At 35.4% G+C, this 24,766-nt stretch overlaps 1 protein-coding gene across 1 annotated transcript in view; it reads right to left on the minus strand.

Moving 5' to 3' along the window:
* The window catches only part of LOC149789664 (uncharacterized), a 55,230-nt gene that overhangs the window by 20,645 nt on the left and 9,819 nt on the right, over positions 1-24,766 (minus strand). The window contains exons 4-8 of the mRNA XM_089973089.1: positions 20,551-21,066; positions 16,069-16,175; positions 9,697-9,951; positions 8,120-8,241; positions 1,217-1,386 (exon numbers count right to left, since the gene is read on the minus strand). Of these exons, the coding sequence (XP_089829215.1) occupies positions 1,217-1,386; positions 8,120-8,241; positions 9,697-9,951; positions 16,069-16,175; positions 20,551-21,066 (1,170 nt within the window). The remainder of the gene's footprint in view (positions 1-1,216; positions 1,387-8,119; positions 8,242-9,696; positions 9,952-16,068; positions 16,176-20,550; positions 21,067-24,766) is intronic.

Here is a 24,766-nt window from a genome sequence, read left to right on the forward strand (position 1 = left end):
CATACTGACACAACTATGCTGTCTTATACTGTATGCGCTGATACACACTCAACATACTGACACAACTATGCTGTCTTATACTGTATGCGCTGATACGCACCCAACATACTGACACAACTATGCTGTCATATACTGTGTGCGCTGATACACACTCAACATACTGACACAACTATGCTGTCTTATACTGTATGCGCTGATACACACTCAACATACTGACACAACTATGCTGTCTTATACTGTATGCGCTGATACGCACCCAACATACTGACACAACTATGCTGTCATATACTGTGTGCGCTGATACACACTCAACATACTGACACAACTATGCTGTCTTATACTGTATGCGCTGATACACACTCAACATACTGACACAACTATGCTGTCTTATACTGTATGCGCTGATACGCACCCAACATACTGACACAACTATGCTGTCATATACTGTATGCGCTGATACACACTCAACATACTGACACAACTATGCTGTCTTATACTGTATGCGCTGATACACACCCAACATACTGACACAACTATGCTGTCATATACTGTATGCGCTGATACACACCCAACATACTGGCACAACTATTCTGAAAAATACTCTGTGTACTGATATTTACTCAAGACACTGATATAAACGTCGTCAAAAGTACCCTATCTGCGCTCATATATGCTATATGTGCTAACAAATGCACAACACACTGACAAAAATGTGCTGTCAATTACTCTATGTGCTCACAAAGACTCAACATGCTGACAGAAATATGCTCTCAAATACTCAGTTATATTTACATGTTTTTAGTTCCTGTTCTTATTGGTCTGAAACAAGTTCGATCCTGTTTTTACCATTTGAAGCAATTGACAGTCAAAACGTGCACTTGTAATAAGGAAAGAAATCAAAACTATAGTTCTCTCCTTTTACAACTAAATCTCGTTTGTGGAAAATCCGACTTTTTTTGTTCCATTATTTTCCAAGTTGTTTCAACAGAGCGAAAATAAAGCGAACAATCTATAAAAACATTAAATGCAAATATGAATGCATTTCGAAGCTCGAAAATGGAAACATTAAATTATGACACGATACATAAACGGAAACATAAATTGAATGCAGAATTAACGGAAATATAGCGTATAAGCCTACAAACGAAATGGTTTGTAATTATTATATAAAATGTTTGTATTGAACCCCATTTTAACTTCTGGCTGATCAAATTACCAATCAAGTCTTGCTTGAGCTTTCCGGTTTTCCTGAAGTCACGCCACATTTGAACGACCTTGGGCTTTTTTGTTTTCTTCAGGATGAAATCCTCAGCCGTGATAAGGGTTCTCAAGGCATATATCACCCATTGCGAGTCAAGGATGATCTGTTTCTTCAGCTCTTCTGTCCTGAAATTGACACCAATAATTGAACATCATTGAACACCTTTTAAATAAATACGTTAGGTTTTACTAAATATATAATGAAACAATGGAGTATGTGAGACTCAAAATAATAGTCCTTGGTATACTTCAATATTTATGCCAACGTAACCAAAGTTTAGAACTAATGAAGCTTATAGTTGATAAGACCTTTACATTGATGTCAATGTACACTAGAAGTGCATCTAGTTGGTAAATGTAAATGCAATGTCTTAGAAGACCCACCATTTATCCAACTTTCAACGCATATATCAACACATAATTTTAGTAACAATTAAGACCTGTACCATGTATTATTTTTTAAAATTACCTGACTTTGAATATCCTTCCTAAATCTATAAATCTTTCCCATTATTGTTACTGCATTCACTTATAAATTAGCATACTCCCTCTCCAACTTTAATTCCAGAAATGCCCTCTTATGACCGCCCTAACTCAGTTTATTATAATATAACCCCACTGAGAAGAGAAGTAGTTATAATGATGATCTCACATGGACAATTATAGGTTAGCATGACACTTGATTATGTAACTATTCACAGCATACATCCGTCTGGTGCTATAGCTTTGGGAAACTAAACAGCAAGACCGAGTACCCAACACATAACACATGACCAAGTATGCTGATTAATTACTGCACCCAACACATGACACATGGCCAAGTATGCGGATTAATTACTGTACTCAACACATAACGTATGACCAAGTATGCTGATTAATTAATGTACCCAACACATGACACATGGCCAAGTATGAGGATCAATTACTGTACCCAACACATAACACTTGGCCAAGTATGCGGACTAATTCCTGTACCCAACACATAACACATGACCGAGTATGCGGATTCATTACAGTGCTCAACATATAACACATGACCAAGTATGCGGATTAATTACTGTACCCAACATATAACACATGACCAAGTATGCGGATTAATTACTGTACCCAGCACATAACACATGACCGAGTATGCGGATTAGTTACTGTACTCAACACATACCACATGAGTCTAAACGAATGATTCATTATTTTTCCTGATCGTTGAAGTACTTCAGCTTGTCACTTATTCTAATAAAAAGAGCTCTGACATCCACTAAAAAGAAATTTTGTAAGAATATTTTAAACTTTAGAACATATGATGTTAATTATTTACTCAAATAGTCGACATCTTGAAAATATTGTATTCTTATAGTTAGTTGTACGGTTCTATCAGTTCAATATATGGATGAATGTTTTTCTTCTAGATATCAGCTTAGTTGTAACTGTTACATTGCTAGCTAATTTGCATAAATATAGACACGGGTATACATTAAAAATACACATCTGCTGAAATATGTATAATTACATGCAACACGCCTTTCTATTTCAATGAGGTATTATAACCAATATAGAATATGCCTCTTTTGTGTTTAATGCATTTGTATGTAGATAGTAGCAGGGCATGGCTAAATCTAAACAGTACTGTCCATGACACCTGTTGTTTTTATTTGTGTTTCTGAGAATGTCTGTCTAACCCACCAAATGCAGCTTATTTCCATCTCTTATTGCTAAGTTGTCAAGCTGTCTAACCTACCATCGGTAGCCTGTTTTAATCACTTATCATTTAGTTGTCAAGTTGTCTAATTCGCCATCGGTAGCTCTTTTAATCCTTTATTATTTAGTTGTCAATCTGTCTAACCCACTATCGGTAGCCTGTTTAAATCGCTTATCATTTAGTTGTTAAGTTGTCTAGTTCGCCATCTGTAGCTCTTTTAATCCTTCATCATTTAGTTGTCATCCTGTCTAACCCATCCTCAGTAGGTTATTTTAACCCCTTATCTGTTAGGTGTCAGATGTCGATCCCGACACCTTTAGCTAATATCGATACCTTAACATTAAGGTGTAAGCTGTATAACCCACCATCAGCAGCTTGTCTCCATCTCATAGCACTAAATTGTTATCTGCCTAACCCGTCGTCTGTACCTTATCTCCATCTCATAGCATTAAATTGTCGGCTACCTAACCAGTCGTCTGCTGCTTGTCGCCATCTCATAGCATTACATTGTCAGCTCTCTATCCCACCATCAGTAGCCTATGTCCAACCATTAACATTAAATTATCAGTTCACCATCCCACCATCCGTAGCTGATCTATATCCCTTAACATTAAGTTGTTATCTGTGTAAACCACCTTTTGTAGCATATCTAGTTCCCATTAATTTAAATTGTCCATCTGTTTAACCGCTGTTTATAGCTGATCTCCATTACTTAAAATTAAGTTGTCCAGCTGTTTACCCAACCTGTTGTAGCTTATCTACACCCTTATAATTGAGTTGCCCAGCTGTTAACCCTACCCGTTGTAGCTTATCTCCATTCCTTACAAATAAGTTGTCCAGCTGTTTACCCACCGGTTGTGTCTTATCTCCATCCCTTATAATTAAATTGTCCAGCTGTTTAACCGACCGTTTGTATCTTATCTCCATCCCTTATAATAAAATTGTAAGATGTTTACCCCACCGGTTGGAGCTTCTCTCCATCCCTTATAATTAAGTTGTCCAGCTGTTTACCCCACCGGTAGTATCTTACCGCCATCCCTTATAAATAACTTGTAAGCTGTTTTTCCCCACCGGTTGTCGCTTATCTCCATCCCTTATAATTAAGTTGTACAGCTGTTTACCCAACCGGTTGGAGCTTATCTCCATCCATTATAAATAAGTTGTCCATCTTTTTACCCCGCCAGTTATAGCTTATCTCCATCCCTTAAAATTAAGTTGTACAGCTGTTTAACCGCTCGTTTGTAGCTTATCTCCATCCCTTATAATTAAGTTGTAAGCTGTTTACCCCACCGGGTGTAGCTTATCTCCATTCCTTATAATGAAGTTGTACAGCTGTTTAACCGATCGTTTGTAGCTTATCTCCATTCCTTATAATTAAGTTGTAAGCTATTTACCCAACCGTTTGTAGCTTATCTCCATCCCTTATAATTAACTTGTCCAGCTGTTTACCCCACCGGTAGTATCTTACCTCCATCCCTTATAAATAACTTGTAAGCTGTTTTTCCCCACCGGTTGTCGCTTATCTCCATCCCTTATAATTAAGTTGTACAGCTGTTTACCCAACCGGTTGGAGCTTATCTCCATCCATTATAATTAAGTTGTCCATCTTTTTACCCCACCAGTTATAGCTTATCTCCATCCCTTAAAATTAAGTTGTACAGCTGTTTAACCGATCGTTTGTAGCTTATCTCCATCCCTTATAATTAAGTTGTAAGCTGTTTACCCCACCGGGTGTAGCTTATCTCCATCCATTATAACTAATTTGTCCAGCTGTGTAACCCGCTGTTTGTAGCTTATCTGAACCCCTTATAATGATGTTGTCCATCTTTTGAACCCGCTGTTTGTAACTTATTTCCATCACTTATAATTAAGTTGTGAGCTGCTTACCCCACCAGTTGTAGCTTATCTCCATCCCTTATAATTTAGTTGTCCATCTGTTTACCCCACCGGTAGTATCTTACCGCCATCCCTTATAATTAACTTGTAAGCTGTTTTTCCCCACCGGTTGTCGCTTATCTCCATCCCTTATAATTAAGTTGTACAGCTGTTTACCCAACCGGTTGGAGCTTATCTCCATCCATTATAATTAAGTTGTCCATCTTTTTACCCCGCCAGTTATAGCTTATCTCCATCCCTTAAAATTAAGTTGTACAGCTGTTTAACCGATCGTTTGTAGCTTATCTCCATTCCTTATAATTAAGTTGTAAGCTATTTACCCAACCGGTTGTAACTTATCTCCATCCATTATAATTAATTTGTCCAGCTGTGTAACCCGCTGTTTGTAGCTTATCTGAACCCCTTATAATGATGTTGTCCATCTTTTGAACCCGCTGTTTGTAACTTATTTCCATCACTTATAATTAAGTTGTGAGCTGCTTACCCCACCAGTTGTAGCTTATCTCCATCGCTTATAATTAAGTTGTCCAGCTGTTTACCCCATCGGTTGCAGCTTATCTATATTCCTTATAAATAAGTTGTACAGCTATTTAACCGACCGTTTGTAGCTTATCTCCATCCCTTATAATTAACTTGTCCAGCTGTTTACCCCACCGGTAGTATCTTACCTCCATCCCTTATTATTAACTTGTAAGCTGTTTTTCCCCACCGGTTGTCGCTTATCTCCATCCCTTATAATTAAGTTGTACAGCTGTTTACCCCGCTGTTGTAGCTTAGCTCCATCCCGTATAATTAAGAGATAAGCTGTTTACCCCACAGTTGTAGCTCAGCTCCATCCCTTATAATTAAGCTGTCCATCCATTTAACCCTCTGTTTGTAGCTTATCTCCATCCCTTATAATTAGGTTGTCCAGCTGTTTACCCCACCAGTTGTATCTGATCCCCATCCCTAATAATTAACTTGTCCAGCTGTTTACCCCACCAGTTGTAGCTTATCTCCATCCCTTATGATTAAGTTGTTCAGCGTTTTACCCCACCAGTTGTAGCCTATCTCCATCCCATATAATTAAGTTGTCCAGCTGTTTATCTCACCGGATGTAGCTTATTTCAATCCCTAATCATTAAAGTACGAAGCGTACTGTGTGATAGTCATGTTTTCATTATCTGAATCATTGTAAACTATACGTTATTTATGCATATCGATAGGCTTCTTTCTTACCTATATGTGTAAGCCATGAAATCTGTTAGATGCTAAATCTTTCAATAAAGTTATTGTGCAGAAATCCCTCATGATGTTTATTATACTATGATCCTGACATTTGATCTTGATATCTGCAAATCAATAGACTTCTTTCTGAAGTAGTTCATGATGTATTTGAAGCTCTGAGTGACTTTAACATTTGCCCTCTTCACCATAAGTGGAAGTCAACCATCAAAGTTATCGGATGTATAATGTATAAAGGATAAGCTATCTCACAGAACTCAATATCTCCTGCCAGTCACGGTAACTTTGACTTTTATATTTGGGCCTCAAAATCAATTACTTCGATTCTTCTTTCAAACCCCAACTATCGATACAGTTTGATAACTTATCATGGCCATCATCCTAATTCATTACATGGAAAAAAGAGAATGATTGATGAGAAAACATACAAATGAATGAAATAGAATGAAACACTTTATCCTCTATAATGCATAGAAAATCAAAATGTCCATAATAGGATTAATATATTTTATAAGCTCATCTATTTGGAAACGTATGCCATGCCTAGCCATTTCGACTACCTGCCCTAATTTGAGCCTTTGACAAATTGCATAAGGTTAAATATTGATGTCTATAAAAGCCATAAAAGGTGACCACTACAGGAATTTACATCATTCCCAACTTCTAACAATATATCTTTCTAGTGTCTGTTGTTTTTCCCCACAATGATTAATGAAGGACATTTTCTTAACTTCAAAGAATAATAAATGTACACGAATCACTCAATAATTCGCGATGAAAATGATCCTTAAAGTCGACAGCAGGCAAGAAACAAATCTGAGAAGGTGACATAAAGTAAAGTTTTTGTAATCACTAAATATTTGTGGAGTTGAGACTTGTACTCTCAACATTTGTTGATACATAGGAATTATAAACTCTTTCTCATACACGAATATTTATTTAATGAATATTAAGACCCAGTGACACAAATAAAGCTAATATACATATGTATAATTTATATGAATATTAAATGCATTGTTCTAACTGAAGAACACATATTTATTACATTGATCTAGGCGTTGAAATATAACCCTAAATTGAACTAACGATTCCTATCTATAAATGTCCGAGTCAAGCCCATTCATATGTTTGCACTGCTTCATTCCTCTGCCAGTGGTTTTCAATGTTACCTTACGCGTCTTGATTCGTAGAACATTTGAATGATCACAGTCTAACTCCATGAAGTTTCTACCAATAGAGCATTTATATGACAACTGTAATGCCCTGGAGTACTACATATGGATAACATAATAGAAAAAGGAAAGACAATTTTTTATGGCGAGCAAATCAAAATGATTTCTACAGCTCCTCATTACAAGCAATACTGCTGCACAAAATTACAAAAGGTGTTTGACTTCATTAACGTTTTACCAATGGTCACGTGGGGCTACATATGAGGTTGTTGTTGTTGCAGTTGTTTGGTTTTAAAGTCATTTTACACATGATGCATAGTTACCAGTGTACTTGATGGAGTAAAAAACAGGAACAACATTGGTAAGAACCACCGACCCACGGGATATTGCTGACAATTTGTTCACATACCATCATTGGCCGAACCAGAGCCTCGAACTAAATGGGACGAAGGTGAAATAATAGTCATCGGTAAAAGCGATTGCTTTAAATCCCTCAGCCACCCGGCGACTGCAAATATGATCTATCTGACTATTTTATTTCTAGTTTGATAGCAATAACATTTGCAAAACCCGGAAGATTGCATATCAATATGCACCCACAATAACTTTAGCAATGACTTGAGAGTAATGTTTTCTAAGCTAGACAACACTTTTAATACATTATTCCAGTTCAATACTAATCCAAGTTGCAATCCAAGAGCCCCTCATTACCATAATCTTCTTTACAATTTGGCAAACCTCTGCGTTGAATTTACGTATTTCGTGCCTGTATTGGACTATTTACGCCTCCAGCCACCACATAGTTATGAAGCTGTCTGAATTTGAAGCATCAGACACATACATCTCTCCTTCAAGAAATGATTTATCTTACCCAAAATAAAGGATATTTCCAATATCATGCTGAAACCTTAGAAACAGATTCAATTCCTCTCTCGACTCTATTTTCACGGCTCCTTCATGGTTTATCTTCTCTAGGAGACTGTATGCAATCACCTGTATATGAGAAGACAAACATTCCTTAAATTACTATTCACATATGTCTTGAAAGTTCTGGGACACAAACATTACTTCGCTACCACTTATTAATGTACGATTACATCAGAAAGATACGAGAGAACGTGTTTACTAATGTCTGCTGTATCAAGCATATTCGGTGACATTTTGCCAACCGAATAATGTCACAAGATGGTATACAAGTTGAAACATGGTTTTGAGCTACATAGTACATTAGAAAGTTTGATGCGTTTCCTATTGTAAGCCAGGTTCCCAACTTACACAACATTCTGGCAAACGTTTCGTTTAGAAATATTTTGTGATACAGTGAATATTAACTATCCACTTATCTCAGATATGAAGAAGACAGGACCCCTGATAACAAACTTAAAATATAACGTACTGACAGACGACGGACAACAAGGCGTTCGATAAACAGCCGCGGTCTATGACAACTAGACCTAAAAGTGGAAACAATGTTTGTCATTTTAAAACAGATCTAGAAACTCTTTCACCAGATTTTTATTTTAAGAATAGGTAAACAAAAGTAAATTATAACAAGTTGGTTGCAGTTCTAGTAAATTTAGACGAACATTTTATATGGACTATTGCTGGATTCTAGTAAATTTAAGACGAACATTTCGCATGGATTATGGCTGGATGGATGCAAGGTACTTATTCATTTGAGATACATATCCCAACGGTCAGGTCGAGAGTATGAAGAATGTATCCATGTATTATTAGCATTATTATTACCAATAATATTAGAACAATGGTTAGCCTATCGCAAAGCTACAGAATCTATTTAAAATATGTAATGGATATTATTATCTAATATATATGACATATACCAGTACTAATGATAACACATGTGGTCCGTACATACATACATACATACATACATACATACATACATACTCACTTACATACATAGATACATCCTTACTACCATAATACATGCATATGTGGGAGAAATCGTGAGTTGCAAGAAATGTGAAAGGAAAGAATGGTCTGTTGTCAATATGTTAGTTGCAATAATGACAACGTGCAACTATCTGCACACCTAACTACGTCCGTATTACAATAACACTTCAGTGGGTATAATGACAGACTATAATTATCCTGTCATCCTATCACTGTCACCAATATAATGCCTTATCAGTGGCTATAATCACAGATTGCAATTGTCCTGTCATCCTTGATCGCGTCAGTATTGTAATAGTGTATCAGTGGCTGGAAGACATAATGTAAGAGTACCTATGCCTCAATCATGTCATAATATAATGGTGATTATAATGACATTGTTTCATTGCCGATATCCATTTTCCTCTTTTCTTGTTTTTTCTTCTGTTTGTACTATGCACGTTAGTTGAAATTATTACTTTCTTTCATTTGTATTACAAGTTGAATGATTAAATAAAAAGTTGATATCATGTATGCGGTCATCATATATACCTTGACTCCTGCATGCTTAAGTCTCATCAGACGCTCCTCCAACAGAAGCCACCTCGCTGGAATTTTTTCTCCCCAATATGGCTGGTTAGATGCAAGCTGTACAATTTTCTTTTTTAAATCATCCAACTTTGGGTCAATCACGGTATTGTCCAGAGCAAAGTCCTCATCAGCAAGGTGAACTATGGTTGGCTTTATACCAAGATATTCACATCTAATGTTCCGGAAGTATTTTTCACACACCTCTTTTCTTGAGTCCTGAGATAATGAACATATTACGCATGGATAGCATTATCGTAATGCAAGTAAATATTGTATTTATGGTAGCAGACACCTAATTAATTATGGCTACAGGGTCAGCATTTTCATTACGGTATGTTAAATACCCTGTTTCAAAGAAATATGATCGTTGATTGCCTGAAATATAATTACTGAATAAGTTAGCGTGGAATTCACGAGAAGCCTATCTGTAGGAACATTTTATCAAGTTGTGCCCTTAACCATAAAATGGTTTTCTTTCCATTGCTGTCGTCCCAAAGATACTACTAGACGTTGGCAAGAGACACCACAAGTTTGGATTTTAGTGTGAGCACTTACAGGGGCATTTAACAAAATGCGGAAAACACACTGCATATGATACATGATTGTCAGTGTTTATGTTTTTAGGTCATTAATAGAATGTGGACGTTTACGACAGAGATAACAAATGTGAGTCATGATAGCATTCACACAACCCACTCATCACAGTGTTATCGGTCATTTAAAGAAAACAAAAACAAAACGTATTAACAAGCACCCAAACACCCACTAATAGCTTATTAGACTGTTTTAAGACTTTGAACTGATATTTATCTACAAGAATTGAATTGGTCCCGTTTTTCAAAAAGGGTACATCTACCAATATTATACAAAGTCCATGAAACTTTCCTACATGATCATATTCATTACGCTTGGGAATTTGCTTCTATAACCTGACAGTTGATTTGTTTTGTTTTTTCTCAATTATTTTCTTTCAATAGCTAATTTTTTTTTATTTGATTATTGATAAGTATTGTCCTAGAAAAATACAGTAGTATAATCTATCGATGAAACGTCTTTCTTTGATATTAAAAAAGATTGTTTAACTAACAATTTATTTTACTTCCGATACTTAACAGCTAGGTCTCTCAAGGACGCTAAAGTGTTATGCAAAATTAGTAAGTTATAAGGTTTGCTTCCCCTTGCAATTGGAATCGTCGCTGTGCACACCCTCCTTTCAAATAAACATTTGTCATGCATACCCTTTGAAATAAGACAGGCAAACGCTACCTGTTACATGTATCGACTCTCGCTGACCATCAAACATTATTTCATTAACACAATAATATCAACTATATCGAATCGTCTAAGAGCTTAAATAATGATTCCTTTATTACAGTCCTGCTGCAATATACGTGGAAATGTATTCACTTTAGGCAAGCACTACATATTTCTTATGCATATCCAAAATACTTCTTTTAAAATGTGTAGGTTAGTGTCGAAGTAGAATATATTCTCAATGTTTATTACAACGGGTTTCTATATTGAAAGCAAATTGGTAATTGAGGTACAAAATGACAGTGTGCTGGTTGTAAGGAATGGTACTTTGAATAAGATTATTATTATGCAAGTACAATTTGAATTTGGATCACAGTCAAGTATATATGTCGTAGTATATTAAACTATGCATTTAAGGAATAAACATCTCTTAATAGCTGTAAATAATTATCATGAAATTGATTAATGTATTATTCACAAGAACATAACTCTGTGCATATTAGTATGCTTGAATCTTAAAACATTTATTGCTACTTTCACCACACATTTTCTACTGAATGTAGCCGGAACGAATACCATCGGATAAAATTTTATAATGGGCATTTACGAAAGAATTTTTCTCAAATACGAGGCACGCAGCACATAAGTTTCATCACTTTCAATTTTGTCCTAATGGATAAATATGAAAGCTTGCTTTGCCAATTTTACCAATACAAGGATGATATGTTTAGATAAACGTTAGCAGTATAATCTACTAAAGTTGAATTAGTGGTTGATATCCAACCCTTATCCGCATAGGGACTTACCATAATCACCAGAAATGTGTATGTTTCAGGAGTACGGTGTAACTATTTGGGCGTGTGTGTCACATGACATAACGAGATAACACCAGAAAAACGGTATAACTAGTTGGACTTATATATAACCCTGCCAAGTCGTTGGATCTTAGCTACGTGAGTTCAGTTTCCATAATAAGTAATACTAATAATAATGAGGACTTTGTATAGCGCCTAATCTTTAGCAGCTCTAAGCGCTTTACAACTTTAGACAACACCTATAAGATAAGAAACATAATAATATTATTACAAAAAAAGACGTGAAATTAGAAAAACATTAAAAAATAAAAAAAATAAAAACATGCTGAAAATATTTCAGGTAGGAAACATTATTAGGTCTTTAAATTTGTTCTTGCTGTCAAGATAAGTGAGTTTTGAGAGGCCTCTTAAATGTGATCACTGTGTCTTTGTGTCTAAGTACAGTGGGCAATTCATTCCACGTTGCTGGGCCCTGGTATGTAAAATAACGCTGTCCATATGACTTTGTTTACATACTTGGAATAATGAGTATACGATTGTCAGAAGAGGAGCGTAAGTATCTTGCTGGTGTGTACACATGCGTGAGGTCAGAGAGGTATGTTGGACTAGAGTCCGACAGTGAAACGTAGCACAGAGAACCATTTGTGTGTTTGATTCTGGATCGAATTGATAGCCAGTGTAGGGTACAGAATAGCGGGGAGGTGTGCTCTGATCGTGGTACTCTTAGTATGATCCGAGCAGCTGTGTTTTGAACTTTCTGAAGCTTCTGGAGTAGATATTGAGTTGAACCAGACAGAACTGAGTTACAATTGTCCAGTTTTGAAAGTACTATTGAACACAAAAGTGTTTTAGTGGAATCAACTGAAAGATATTTGCGAATGGAGCTGATGCGTCTCAGCTCAAGATGTGCAGCCTTGCATATGTTCACGACATGTTGGTGCAATGTGAGAATATTGTCCAAAGTAACACCTAGGTCTCGTACTGATTGTGTGAATTTGATGTTGGCGTTGCTGATATATAGTGTTTTAGGTAAAGGATGTGAATGAGAAAGTCTTTGTGTTGTGATCAGAATGGCCTCAGTTCTATCATCATTCATCTGCAGCTTGTTACATGTCATCCATGCTTTCACATCAGAAATGCACCTCTCTACACCTTAGATGGTAGCATCAACTTTAGTTGGGTGGCTAGATTTGTATATTTACGTGTCATCAGCGCACAATTGATAATACACTGGATGATGATCTATGACACTTGAGAGCGACTGAGTGTATAGAATAAAGAGAAAAGGTCCAAGAACAGACCACTGTGGAACACCACAACATAGATCAACTGGATTAGAGTGTATTCCATTTGCATATACAATTTGTGTCCTGTTGACCAAGTAGGACTTGAACCACAGTAAGGCTGGAGACGGTGAAGTAATATATGATGGTCTATTGTGTCCAATGCTGCATACAAATCAAGGAGGGTGAGGACTGTAATTTGTGCGCTATCCAATGCAGAAATAATGTCATTAACTACTTTTAGAAGAGTAGTTTCAGTACTGTGGCAAGGGAGAGATGCAGATTGTACATTGCTAAAAAGACTGTTCGAATTTAGATGAGATACAGGCTGGGTTAGAACAACCTTTTCTAAGATTATTAAAATGAATGGGAGAGTAGAAACTGGGTGTTAGTTCTTTAAATCCTTATGGTCTAGTGTTGGTTTCTTAAGCTGAGGCTTTACAAAGGCAGTTTTCAAAAATGATGGAAATTCCCCAGATGAGAGAGAGGTATTAATAACATAAGTTAGAGAAGGCAATACTGGATCTAATCATTCAAGCAGCAGTGATGTTGGAATTGGATCAGTTCCGATGACTTTGGTGCACACTTCATCACGATTGTACGTACGAAATCCACAGAGACAGGTTCAAATGCTGTGGTTGCCGCTCAAATTCTGTATCCCAACTGTATGGTGACGACAAGTCAATTGAACTTGTGGTGTCAAGCTTATCTCTAATGGTTTTTACTTTGTTACAGTAAAAATTTGCAAACATGTCCAGAAGATCGACTGGAGAGAAGGTAGTTAAAAGTGGTGTTGATTTGTTCTTTGACATTAGCTTGTTTGTAATCCCGAAGAGCTCTTTGCAGCTGGAACTTTCCATGATCTTAGTAGTGTACTGTGCTGATTTCGCTGCATGGACTATATTTGTGACATTCTTCTTAGAGACTTCATAGATTGGCTTATGAGTAGTGAGTCAGGTGGAAAGCCAGAGCCTCTCAGCTTTACGGCTGTCTCATTTAGCAGTGCGAAGCTGGTCCCTAACACCGCTATACTATGGAGAACACTTTTTTAATTGATTCTCTGCATTTGGTAGCTAAGGCATGTTTGTCAAGCAATGAACGCAGAAGTTATCGAGTTCTTCTGCGGTAGGATGTAAGCCAGTTGTTATCTTAGCTTGGATGTCGTACATTAATTTGGTTCTATTTATCATACGGAGGTTTTTCTTAGTAGCAAATAAAAGTGGAGGGTTAAGGGCTGATACGTCAGGATGGCATATAATACAGAGGTGATCGGATGCAAGGTCATGGGATACCACTGAGGACCGTAGAATGTTATCATTAGGTCTATGAAGTATCCAGTCTAAAATGTGACCATGTTTATGGGTGGGTTGGTTAACTGACTGTTTCAGGTTGACAACATTAATGGAATCTATGAGTTTTGATGCATTTGTGTTTCCGGGACAGTAGAGGTGAAAGTTGAAATCTCCAAGAATAATCAGGTTGCCACCTATCGAATTTCCATAGTCCAGGAGATTCGGAAACTGCTCCAAAAACAGAGAGTCAGCCAACTTGTTTTTTCCACTAGGAGGAGGCCGGTATAGGCAGAACAAATGGTCTGAGTTTTGCTCCAGTGTGACTGTGGTTTGGACTAGTTCAAACGATGTGTGGTCGAAATCGAATGTTGTGGTGTAGTTCAGACGTTTTATCATGGAGTTCTTTGAGATGACAGCAATTCCACCTCCGCGAGAATTACGGGGGAACGACTTGATTGGGTAACCAGTGGGTGTTAGATCCACACACTTGGGGTCATCGCCTGATGTTTTTAGCCATGTTTATGTCAAGAATAATATGTCAATATGTGCGCTTTTCCGGTGGTCCTACTGACTGAGCATTGAATAAGCATTTCTTGGATAGTTGACATAAAGGTTGTCGAATTAATTGGGATTTGAATTAGGTTACCTAAATTAACGGTCGAAATTTTGTAAAGTGGTTGCGTCAAAATAAGGAAGATAACTGGAATTCTTCTTCCTGTTCTACGCCGGCCAGCTTTGAAACAACGTTTCTTTTGTGCTTCTGTTTACATTAGGTAATGATGAATGTAGTCCCAGTTCGTTTAGTCTAGAGCACAATGTAGTGTGACAGCAAGACAGCTGAGAAAAAGTCCAATTATTTTCGTTTTCAAAACAAGGAGATGAAGAAAAACATACGAATTTAACAGCCAATACATAATGAACACAATAACGAAGATGAAAACAGGCAACAAGCACAAATATTGTTAAAGCGGCCATAAAAACGGAACAGCTGCTTCAAGGTGGTTAAGCGATAGCGGCCATCTCATTTTCATAGCGAGTTAACACCAGTATATTGTAACTATTTGGGATTATGTGTCGCACATATCCCTGTTGAATGGTAGCTATATGAGTTCCCACCATAAGTATGGTGTAACTATTTGGTATTATCTATCACAAGACATACCTACTGAATTTTATCTACATGAGTTCCCACCATAATTATGGTGTAACTATTTGGGATTATGTGTCACAAACATACCTGTTGAATGTTGCCTATATCAGTTCCCACCATAGTTATCATGTAAATATTTGGGATTATTTATCACTTGGCATATCTGTTGAATTTTATCTACATGAGTTCCCACCATAATTATAGTGTAACTATTTGGGATTACGTATCACCAAACATACTTGCTGAATTTTAACTATATCAGTTCCCACCATAGTTATTTTGTAACTATTTGAGATTATTTATCACCAGATATAACTGTTGAATTTTATCTTCATGAGTTCCAACCATTAGTATACTGTAACTACATGTATGTATCACCAGACATTCATGTTGAATGTTATCTGTATGAGATCGCAACATAATTAAAGTGTAACTATTTGCGAGTATGTATCACCTGAGATACCTGTTGAATTGTATCTACATGAATTCTAACCATAATTGCACTGTAACTGTTTGGGATTATATATCACCAGACATACCTGTTGAATTTTATCCACATGAGTTCCCACCAGAATCACAGGGGGAGTATCTGCCTCGGGTGATGATGCACAAGAATGTATGGAGTTCATCCACACTTCAACAAGTTCTAAAGAAGGAGGATAAGCAAGAAAAATGTTATTAGTAAGAGAATGCAAATAATTACTGTCTCTTATTGCATCACTGACATATTGTATTCACAAGAAGAACTATTTTGCCATCATATATATGAACATTTTAAAGGCCTTATTGCAATAATAATTCTGTATAAGTGAATCAAGTAAAGACCAGCGGTTTTTGGAATTTATGTTTTATCTATTTTTGGTAACCTCGGTCATAATTGGTTTCAGATCGGCAATATGTATTTAAACTTGAAAGACCCTTTATTGGATGATGGACTGTGTCAAGTGTCGATCAAATTGGTCTAGGGATGTTTGATAAGTTGCAAGCAGCAATTATTGGCGCATGTCGAGCGAATGTTGGACGTTGCACAGCTCTTTGAGATTAAAGGAATTAATTCTGGCATGTTGTCTATAAAGTCTTATAATGTAATATATATTTAAAAGTGTGGTGTAACATATATGCACTAGCAGTATGCATCCATTAACGTATGCATGTGCTCAGTATATAACATTATTTTAAGTTAAGACTGCAGCATATTTAAACAAAATAGAAGATTAACACCCATTATGTGGTGTCCCTAAAATATTATTTCTAAAATGCAAAAAGGACAAACATCCACAAAGCTAGAATTTGCCTCTATAGTCCTTGTTCACAGCACTAAGGTGTTAGCACTAGGGACTGAATATTATAGAGAGTCAATTAAAACGAATTCCTAAGTAAAAGTATACCTTCTTGCTAAATATGAAGATTAATCACTCATACAAATAAACCCAAGCAATACAATGGTAGGTTTCCAGAGTCATTTACTTATGTCATTGAAATATTCAAACCGGATCAATTTTGTTATCAAACGAGACATGCTTAGGTCTAGCTACAAAATCAGTTTGCTTCTAATGAAGAAAGAAATGGTGATCCTCTGTATTGTTGACAACTCCGAGGTATCCGAGGTTGTTATGAGTCGACGAAGGACACTTATTATGTACATTGGACAGAGTATATGTACATTAAGCAGGGTATATTCACAGGTGAACGTATGTTAAGGGATTTCATAACAAGCGATTAAACCCTGCATGTAAAACCTATCATCAAAACATTGATATAAAACCTGGACTGCTACCCTAAGATTAAAAAGGCAATAACATGTGCAAAACATGAATTGTATAGTTTTATAATTCTTTCATTTTAAGTGTAAAGGAAATCCGTCTAGAGGTACAGGACATACATGCAAATAAAAAGGAAGAACATATGTTATCGAAACTTTAATGGGTGTGTTCATGTGACTTCGACATTTCTCCCGATATCAAAGATTCCAGAAATGATCCTGCCGAATAAAATTGGCATAACTCCTTAAAGATTCAGCTTACGTTTGAGAAAAATACATAAAATGGTTTATGAAACATATGCCAATATATATTTTTAACACCTAATCTTCAAAGAAGTACTTTGATGAAGCCAGAAAGAAACATTGTATATGGCTGTCAAAACCTGAGCTATGTGGAATGAATTACCATAGCTCCATGATGATTCATACCATGATAACATAACAATTTCTTGTCCTATCTATGATGATTCATACCATCTCTTATGATAACATAACAATTTCTTGTCCTATCCATGATGATTCATACCATCTCTTATGATAACATAACAATTTCTTGTCCTATCCATGATGATTCATACCATCTCTTATGATAATACAACAATTTCTTGTCCTATCCAAGATGATTCATACCATCTCTTATGATAATATAACAATTTCTTGTCCTATCCACGATGATTCATACCATCTCTTATGATAACATAACAATTTCTTGTCCTATCCACGATGATTCATACCATCTCTTATGATAATATAACAATTTCTTGTCCTATCCACGATGATTCATACCATCTCTTATGATAACATAACACTTTCTTGTCCTATCCACGATGATTCATACCATCTCTTATGATAACATAACAATTTCTTGTCCTATCCACGATGATTCATACCATCTCTTATGATAATATAACAATTTCTTGTCCTATCCACGATGATTAATACCATCTCTTATGATAATATAACAATTTCTTGTCCTATCCACGATGATTCATACCATCTCTTATGATAACATAACAATTTCTTGTCCTATCTATGATGATTCATACCATCTCTTATGATAACATAACAATTTCTTGTCCTATCCATGATGATTCATACCATCTATTATGATAACATAACAATTTCTTGTCCTATCCACGATGTTTCATACCATCTCTTATGATAATATAACAATTTCTTGTCCTATCCATGATGATTCATACCATCTCTTATGATAACATAACAATTTCTTGTCCTATCCATGATGATTCATACCATCTCTTATGATAATACAACAATTTCTTGTCCTATCCAAGATGATTCATACCATCTCTTATGATAATATAACAATTTCTTGTCCTATCCACGATGATTAATACCATCTCTTATGATAATATAACAATTTCTTGTCCTATCCACGATGATTCATACCATCTCTTATGATAACATAACAATTTCTTGTCCTATCTATGATGATTCATACCATCTCTTATGATAACATAACAATTTCTTGTCCTATCCATGATGATTCATACCATCTATTATGATAACATAACAATTTCTTGTCCTATCCACGATGTTTCATACCATCTCTTATGATAATATAACAATTTCTTGTCCTATCCATGATGATTCATACCATCTCTTATGATAACATAACAATTTCTTGTCCTATCCATGATGATTCATACCATCTCTTATGATAATACAACAATTTCTTGTCCTATCCAAGATGATTCATACCATCTCTTATGATAATATAACAATTTCTTGTCCTATCCACGATGATTCATACCATCTCTTATGATAATATAACAATTTCTTGTCCTATCCACGATGATTCATACCATCTCTTATGATAATATAACAATTTCTTGTCCTATCCACGATGATTAATACCATCTCTTATGATAATATAACAATTTCTTGTCCTATCCACGATGATTCATACCATCTCTTATGATAACAATTTCTTGTCTTATTCATGATGATTCATACCATCTCTTATGATAACATAACAATTTCCTGTCCTATATATGATGATTCATACCATCTCTTATGATAACATAACAATTTCTTGTCCTATTCATAGTAATATTTTCTTGATTATTTCATAATTTAATAACCATTCCGCTTTAGAATTTATTTTAGAAATTTAGTTCAAGAAGAATTACCTTCATCTACCGTTTCGTTGAAAATAAACGTAACGTTTCTTCTTGAATATTTCATCACTTCCATGTTTTCTTTTTCTGAGGTTGACCATGTTCTCTAGAAGTGTACCCAAGCTAATCAAAATCATTAAGACATATATGACTGCAAATGAAATTCAAAGCTCCTGCTTGCTTTGCTCATCAGTGCGGTCTTCTCATTAAACCGGGTTAACCATCATTCAATCAGTTTAGAATAGCAATGGTTTCATTTTTTTATTTTCTGTGATCCTTTTGGGGTGCTATACAGGTGCCGCAGATGCAACTTTCTTGCATCAGAGGTGAACGATACGATTCAATGGTGCTGGTTTGAAAATGAAAACGCATTAGAAAATGTGTATCGATAAGACATGGACGTTAATAAACAGTTGATGTCAATGTCTCCACTAGGAAAGTGAATGATATGTCTTATTCCGGTTTATGTAAACTACTACACTGAAAAAGTGACTGCTATGTTCTCCTTGCAACTAACGTTGGCTTGTCCATATATATCGAATTTAGTGTGTACTGACGCTAGTGTATTAGCTGTAATTATGCTTCAAAGAGCGTAATTTGTGGGTATCATGCTAATAACTGACCACTTCCAAGCTATTTATGTGATGACGATTCATAAACATTTAAGTCGAGTTATACTATACATATTTATCTTTGTGAAAAATGTTTTGCATGAACCATGCCTATACTAAGATAATCAGAATCCAAAGCTCTAAGAAATCAGCAAAAATGGGTGTTATCAAATCTGTTCACGCCTTTGCTTAGTTTAATAGTTCAAAACTAATTTAGTTGAAATCTAATCTGGTTCTAATATAATTATAAGCGTGGACGTTAAAGCAAACCCATGGCAGAAAGCTGTCAAGAGCTTAGGTAGTTAAATACTATTTCGATATGCACTCGTATGAAATGGCAAACACAAGGCAGAAAGCTGTCAAGAGCTCAGGTGGTTCAATACATTTCGATATGCACTTACATTAAACATATTGAGGGGAGAACATAATAACATTCCCATCGTGAGTCAGATGGATGAAATACATTCTATGTGTTCATTTCCTAATATTGTATATGGTTAAACTTACCGTACACTTTACATAATTTTGTCCCCTCAATATCAAAATAGTATTCATCTATCACTGGATCAGTAACTTGCTGACTGATATCCGAAACCAGCAGGTATATTGCCCGTTCTGTTAGAAATGTCTGATGTGTTGTGTAGAATGAGTAATGACCAGCGAAGTCGGCTATTGTGACAGGCACATTTTCATCTGTTTCTTGCTTCAATTTATCAGCCTTATCTCGCAATAATTTCAAAAGTTCCACTGCTGGCTCATCTTCTACCTCACTTATTAGTGAGTCGGGCTCTTCCACCTTAGTCTGATTCTTGCTTTTAATTGAAGTGAGTTTATCTGAAGTAGAACCAGATGGAATATCTTGACCAACATCCTGCCAATGGGGCTTTTTATCAATTTCACAAGTTACATCCCGATGTAAATTGCCTGCAACCGCTTCCTCACTTTTGTCCATCGAGTTCAGTTTCTGTAATTTATCATTCATGACATCAGCCAGACGCTTTAGCCGCAAGTTCTGCTCTGAATCTGAAATTAATCAAGCACCGAACCGAATCAATATTGACTTCAAATAAAATATGTTGTATGTATAAATTTGAGTATATGTTTCATCAGCAGTTCATGATGACAGTTTAAGGCTTGCTTAATATTTTATTAAGAAGATTTGCTTGCTAAGCTTGTATATGATAAAGCATTCAAAATAATGTTATCAGAAAATATAATGTGTACATGTAAGAGGGGATAAAGACGGACGCTTAAAAGAAACTCTAATATGATGTTATATGTATAACTATTTAAAATAGTTTGAACATGTAGTTTCTTCAGATGTTTGAATATGATAAAGACACATTGACACAAATAATACTTCAGCCAAAAAATTATTGCTTAGGCACTCATATGCCTTTTGAGTCAAGTACATGGACTCAATGATTTGGCCAGTCGCATGTCTTTCTCTGTGACATATTTAATGCTTCTGCTAGCGGCATGAATTTCTCTGTAAGGAACATTGACACAATTATTGCTTCGAACAGCCTTCTACCTTTCACCAGAGAGCACTTGACAAAACTATATGTTTCTGTGGAAGGCAAATTGATACAAATTATGCTTTGCTGTATTATCTTCTTTGTGTATTACCTATACATATTTTAGAATCATACAATCCGTTTGAAGTTTATGCAAAGATTTTAATCACACTTTCCCGAATAAATATGATTTTTTTTTTATATTCCCTATTGCACAACCATGAATCACATTCAAATCCGGAATTATACAAAAGTATTAAGTAACAAGACTGCAAACAAGTAAATAAATATATCAATAAATAACTGTGTATATATTTTTCAAAGATTCTGTAAATAATCGATATTTGAAAATTCTACACAAAATATGCATATGTATTGCTTTGATTATTACCGTTTGTCAACAGTATCTCCAATACACCTTTCCAAAGGTTTCTTTTTCTTTAAAATACATTATTAATAAATTTACAGGATCACACACCAATATTTGACGTCAGAACACGAGTAGATCGTGCAATAATTTGGGGCTGACACGTTAAATACATGATGTATTATATATAAGTCATATCACAATTACACGTACACGAATTAATTACTTCTCGCTGTCTTCTCCTTCAAGTTAACTCATATCTTCTTCAAATGTACAGACTTCACTCCAAACCAATTTCCCTCACTTGCTTTCTCCCAGGCGTTCACTATCCTAGCTTCTCTCTTCCTTCACGATCACTCACGTCTCCATCAAATCAACTTAATATTTCCTGATACAATTTACCCTAGACTTCATTCACTTCTTAATTTCTAGCTAAATGAAAAGGTATCTCTACCTTTTTTTGAGTCCTACGTGACATGTTTGTTTCACCTTTTGTTTCAAAAGCAAATTTGTGATCGATGCCATTAATATCAATTTTAAACAAGATCAATACTGAATGTTGAGTAAATCAGCTAAATTTCAGTTCCTTTCTGTGGAGGGCTAGTGGCTAAATTTCAGTTCCTTTTGTGGAGGGCTAGTGGCTAAATTTCAGTTCCTTTTGTGGAGGGCTAGTGGCTAAATTTCAGTTCCTTTCTGTGGAGGGCTAGTGGCTAAATTTCAGTTCCTTTCTGTGGAGGGCTAGTGGCTAAATTTCAGTTCCTTTCTGTGGAGAGCTAGTGGCTAAATTTCAGTTCTTTCTGTGGAGGGCTAGTGGCTAAATTTCAGTTCCTTTCTGTGGAGGGCTAGTGGCCGTGTATCTAAGGCGATAGCCTGAACAACTCACTCACACATCTCAACAATGTTTCCGAGTTCGAGTATCTGATCAGCCAAACTTGGTATGTAAGCATCGTTCATTTGGTATGTGCTTTGATAGAGCTTTACAATGATTACATTGATTGCAGGAATAAAATAAATATGTGTCCATAATATGTCAAACAGTGTTATTGGATTGGGACTCTACATCGATTGCATCGATAAAACACCATATGCCTATCGTGGTGGTTTTCTTGGTGATTTTCAATTTGCCACACGATATTGAATTATTCTATTCAATCCAAGGATACTGTATATCGACTCTGGCCCTATACATGTATACCAAACGTATTTACAAATGACAATAAAACAAAGTATTCTTTAATAAGCTATAGTATGTTGGAGATATGTGTGTAGAGAGGTAATATCAGAGGTTGCTTCTTGTTGGAGATATATGTGTAGAGAGGTAATATCAGAGGTTGCTTCTTTTATACATGTGCATACAAATAAATACGTATCTAAAGTTGTTGCATATTATTAATAAAATTAAATAGTTCTGACTTTTATTTTTCCTACCTTATTATCTGTCCTTTTTGTTACTACTGTAAGTGCCGTTGTGAATAGTGTGAAATAATATAATTATGAAAAGATTAGTAGTAGTAGTAGAAGTACTAGTAGTAGTATCTGCTGGCAGAAGAAAACACAATTGGCAGTTCTTTTCCTATTAAATACAAAATAAACATCATATAATTGTTTTCTTTGACAGAGAGAGAGAGAGAGACCCAATTCATTCTGGCAGCAGTCTAAAGCTTCATGAATATCGCTTGTTAAAAAGAAAGAAGTAAATTAATAAAATCACTCAAAATGAAATGTGGTTTTCCCCAACAAAGTCCTAATTCGGTATTGATACCTTAACGACGGTTAATTGCCCTGTTTACATTCTTGAATCTGGTTTACTAACTTCCAAATATGCATGTAACATATATGAGATACTAGAACACAGAACTACTACGGCAGCCTAGTGTTCAAATACGCTTGTATCGATGACATCAGAGTGAAAGGTAAATACAATCAAGTCGAATGCTTTCCGACATCAATTAAATTAAGTCTCTTTCGAGATATAGTCACTTATTTTCTAGGATTAAATAAATGATAAAAGAGTTTTATAGGCGAATACTTGACTGTTCTCAAGGTGATAAAATAACATTTATTTCAACATCCAGTCACAACAATATAAATGGGCGAGCAAAAAACAGAACTATATAGTTCTCTTGTTTACTTCAACACAACACAGATAATCTTTTTTTCACATTTACAAAGAATGAATTCGTTATCTGAACCATTTGCTAGAAGCTGTGAAATAAAAGACATTTGAACACTAAATAAGAGATATGCTAAATTCCAGCACACTGCAACTTTATAAATGTATAAATAGATAATTAAATCATCCTTTGGGAAAGCCGAATAGATGAAGGAAAATATTATTAATTTTTGAAAATTACATAATTTCTGATGAAATTGTTGAGATAACTAGCAATAGCAGATGACAATAATATATTAACTGAGCAAAGTAATTGTTAATGAAACATGCTATTTTTAAGTCTCCTAATTAATTAGTGATTTAACTGAAACAAAAGATTTTCAAAAACTTGTTACGCGTAGATTATGGTAATGATCCATCACATTCAGATACATATTGGTTGCAAAGTTTTGTAGTCAGTGTGACAGCATCAAGTTCATGGTGAAGGTGTTATTATGAAAGAGCATCGTCCTGTCACCAGTGGCAAGGCTTACAAAAGTATAACTTATCTAGGAAGATATAAAACATAAAACTATCAGCCGAGAGACAAATATTTAAAGAACAAGCAACCAAATGCAAAATGATTTAATTAAGACAGAAGCTATACCACCTGACACGACGCAATAGTAAACACCAAACACTTGATATAATGTGCAGTGAGTATAAAATGAACCACAATTACAATTG

Source organism: Sinohyriopsis cumingii, chromosome 10, assembly GCF_028554795.1.
Source record: "Sinohyriopsis cumingii isolate HCF-2022 chromosome 10, ASM2855479v2, whole genome shotgun sequence".
NCBI lineage: Eukaryota > Metazoa > Mollusca > Bivalvia > Unionida > Unionidae > Sinohyriopsis > Sinohyriopsis cumingii.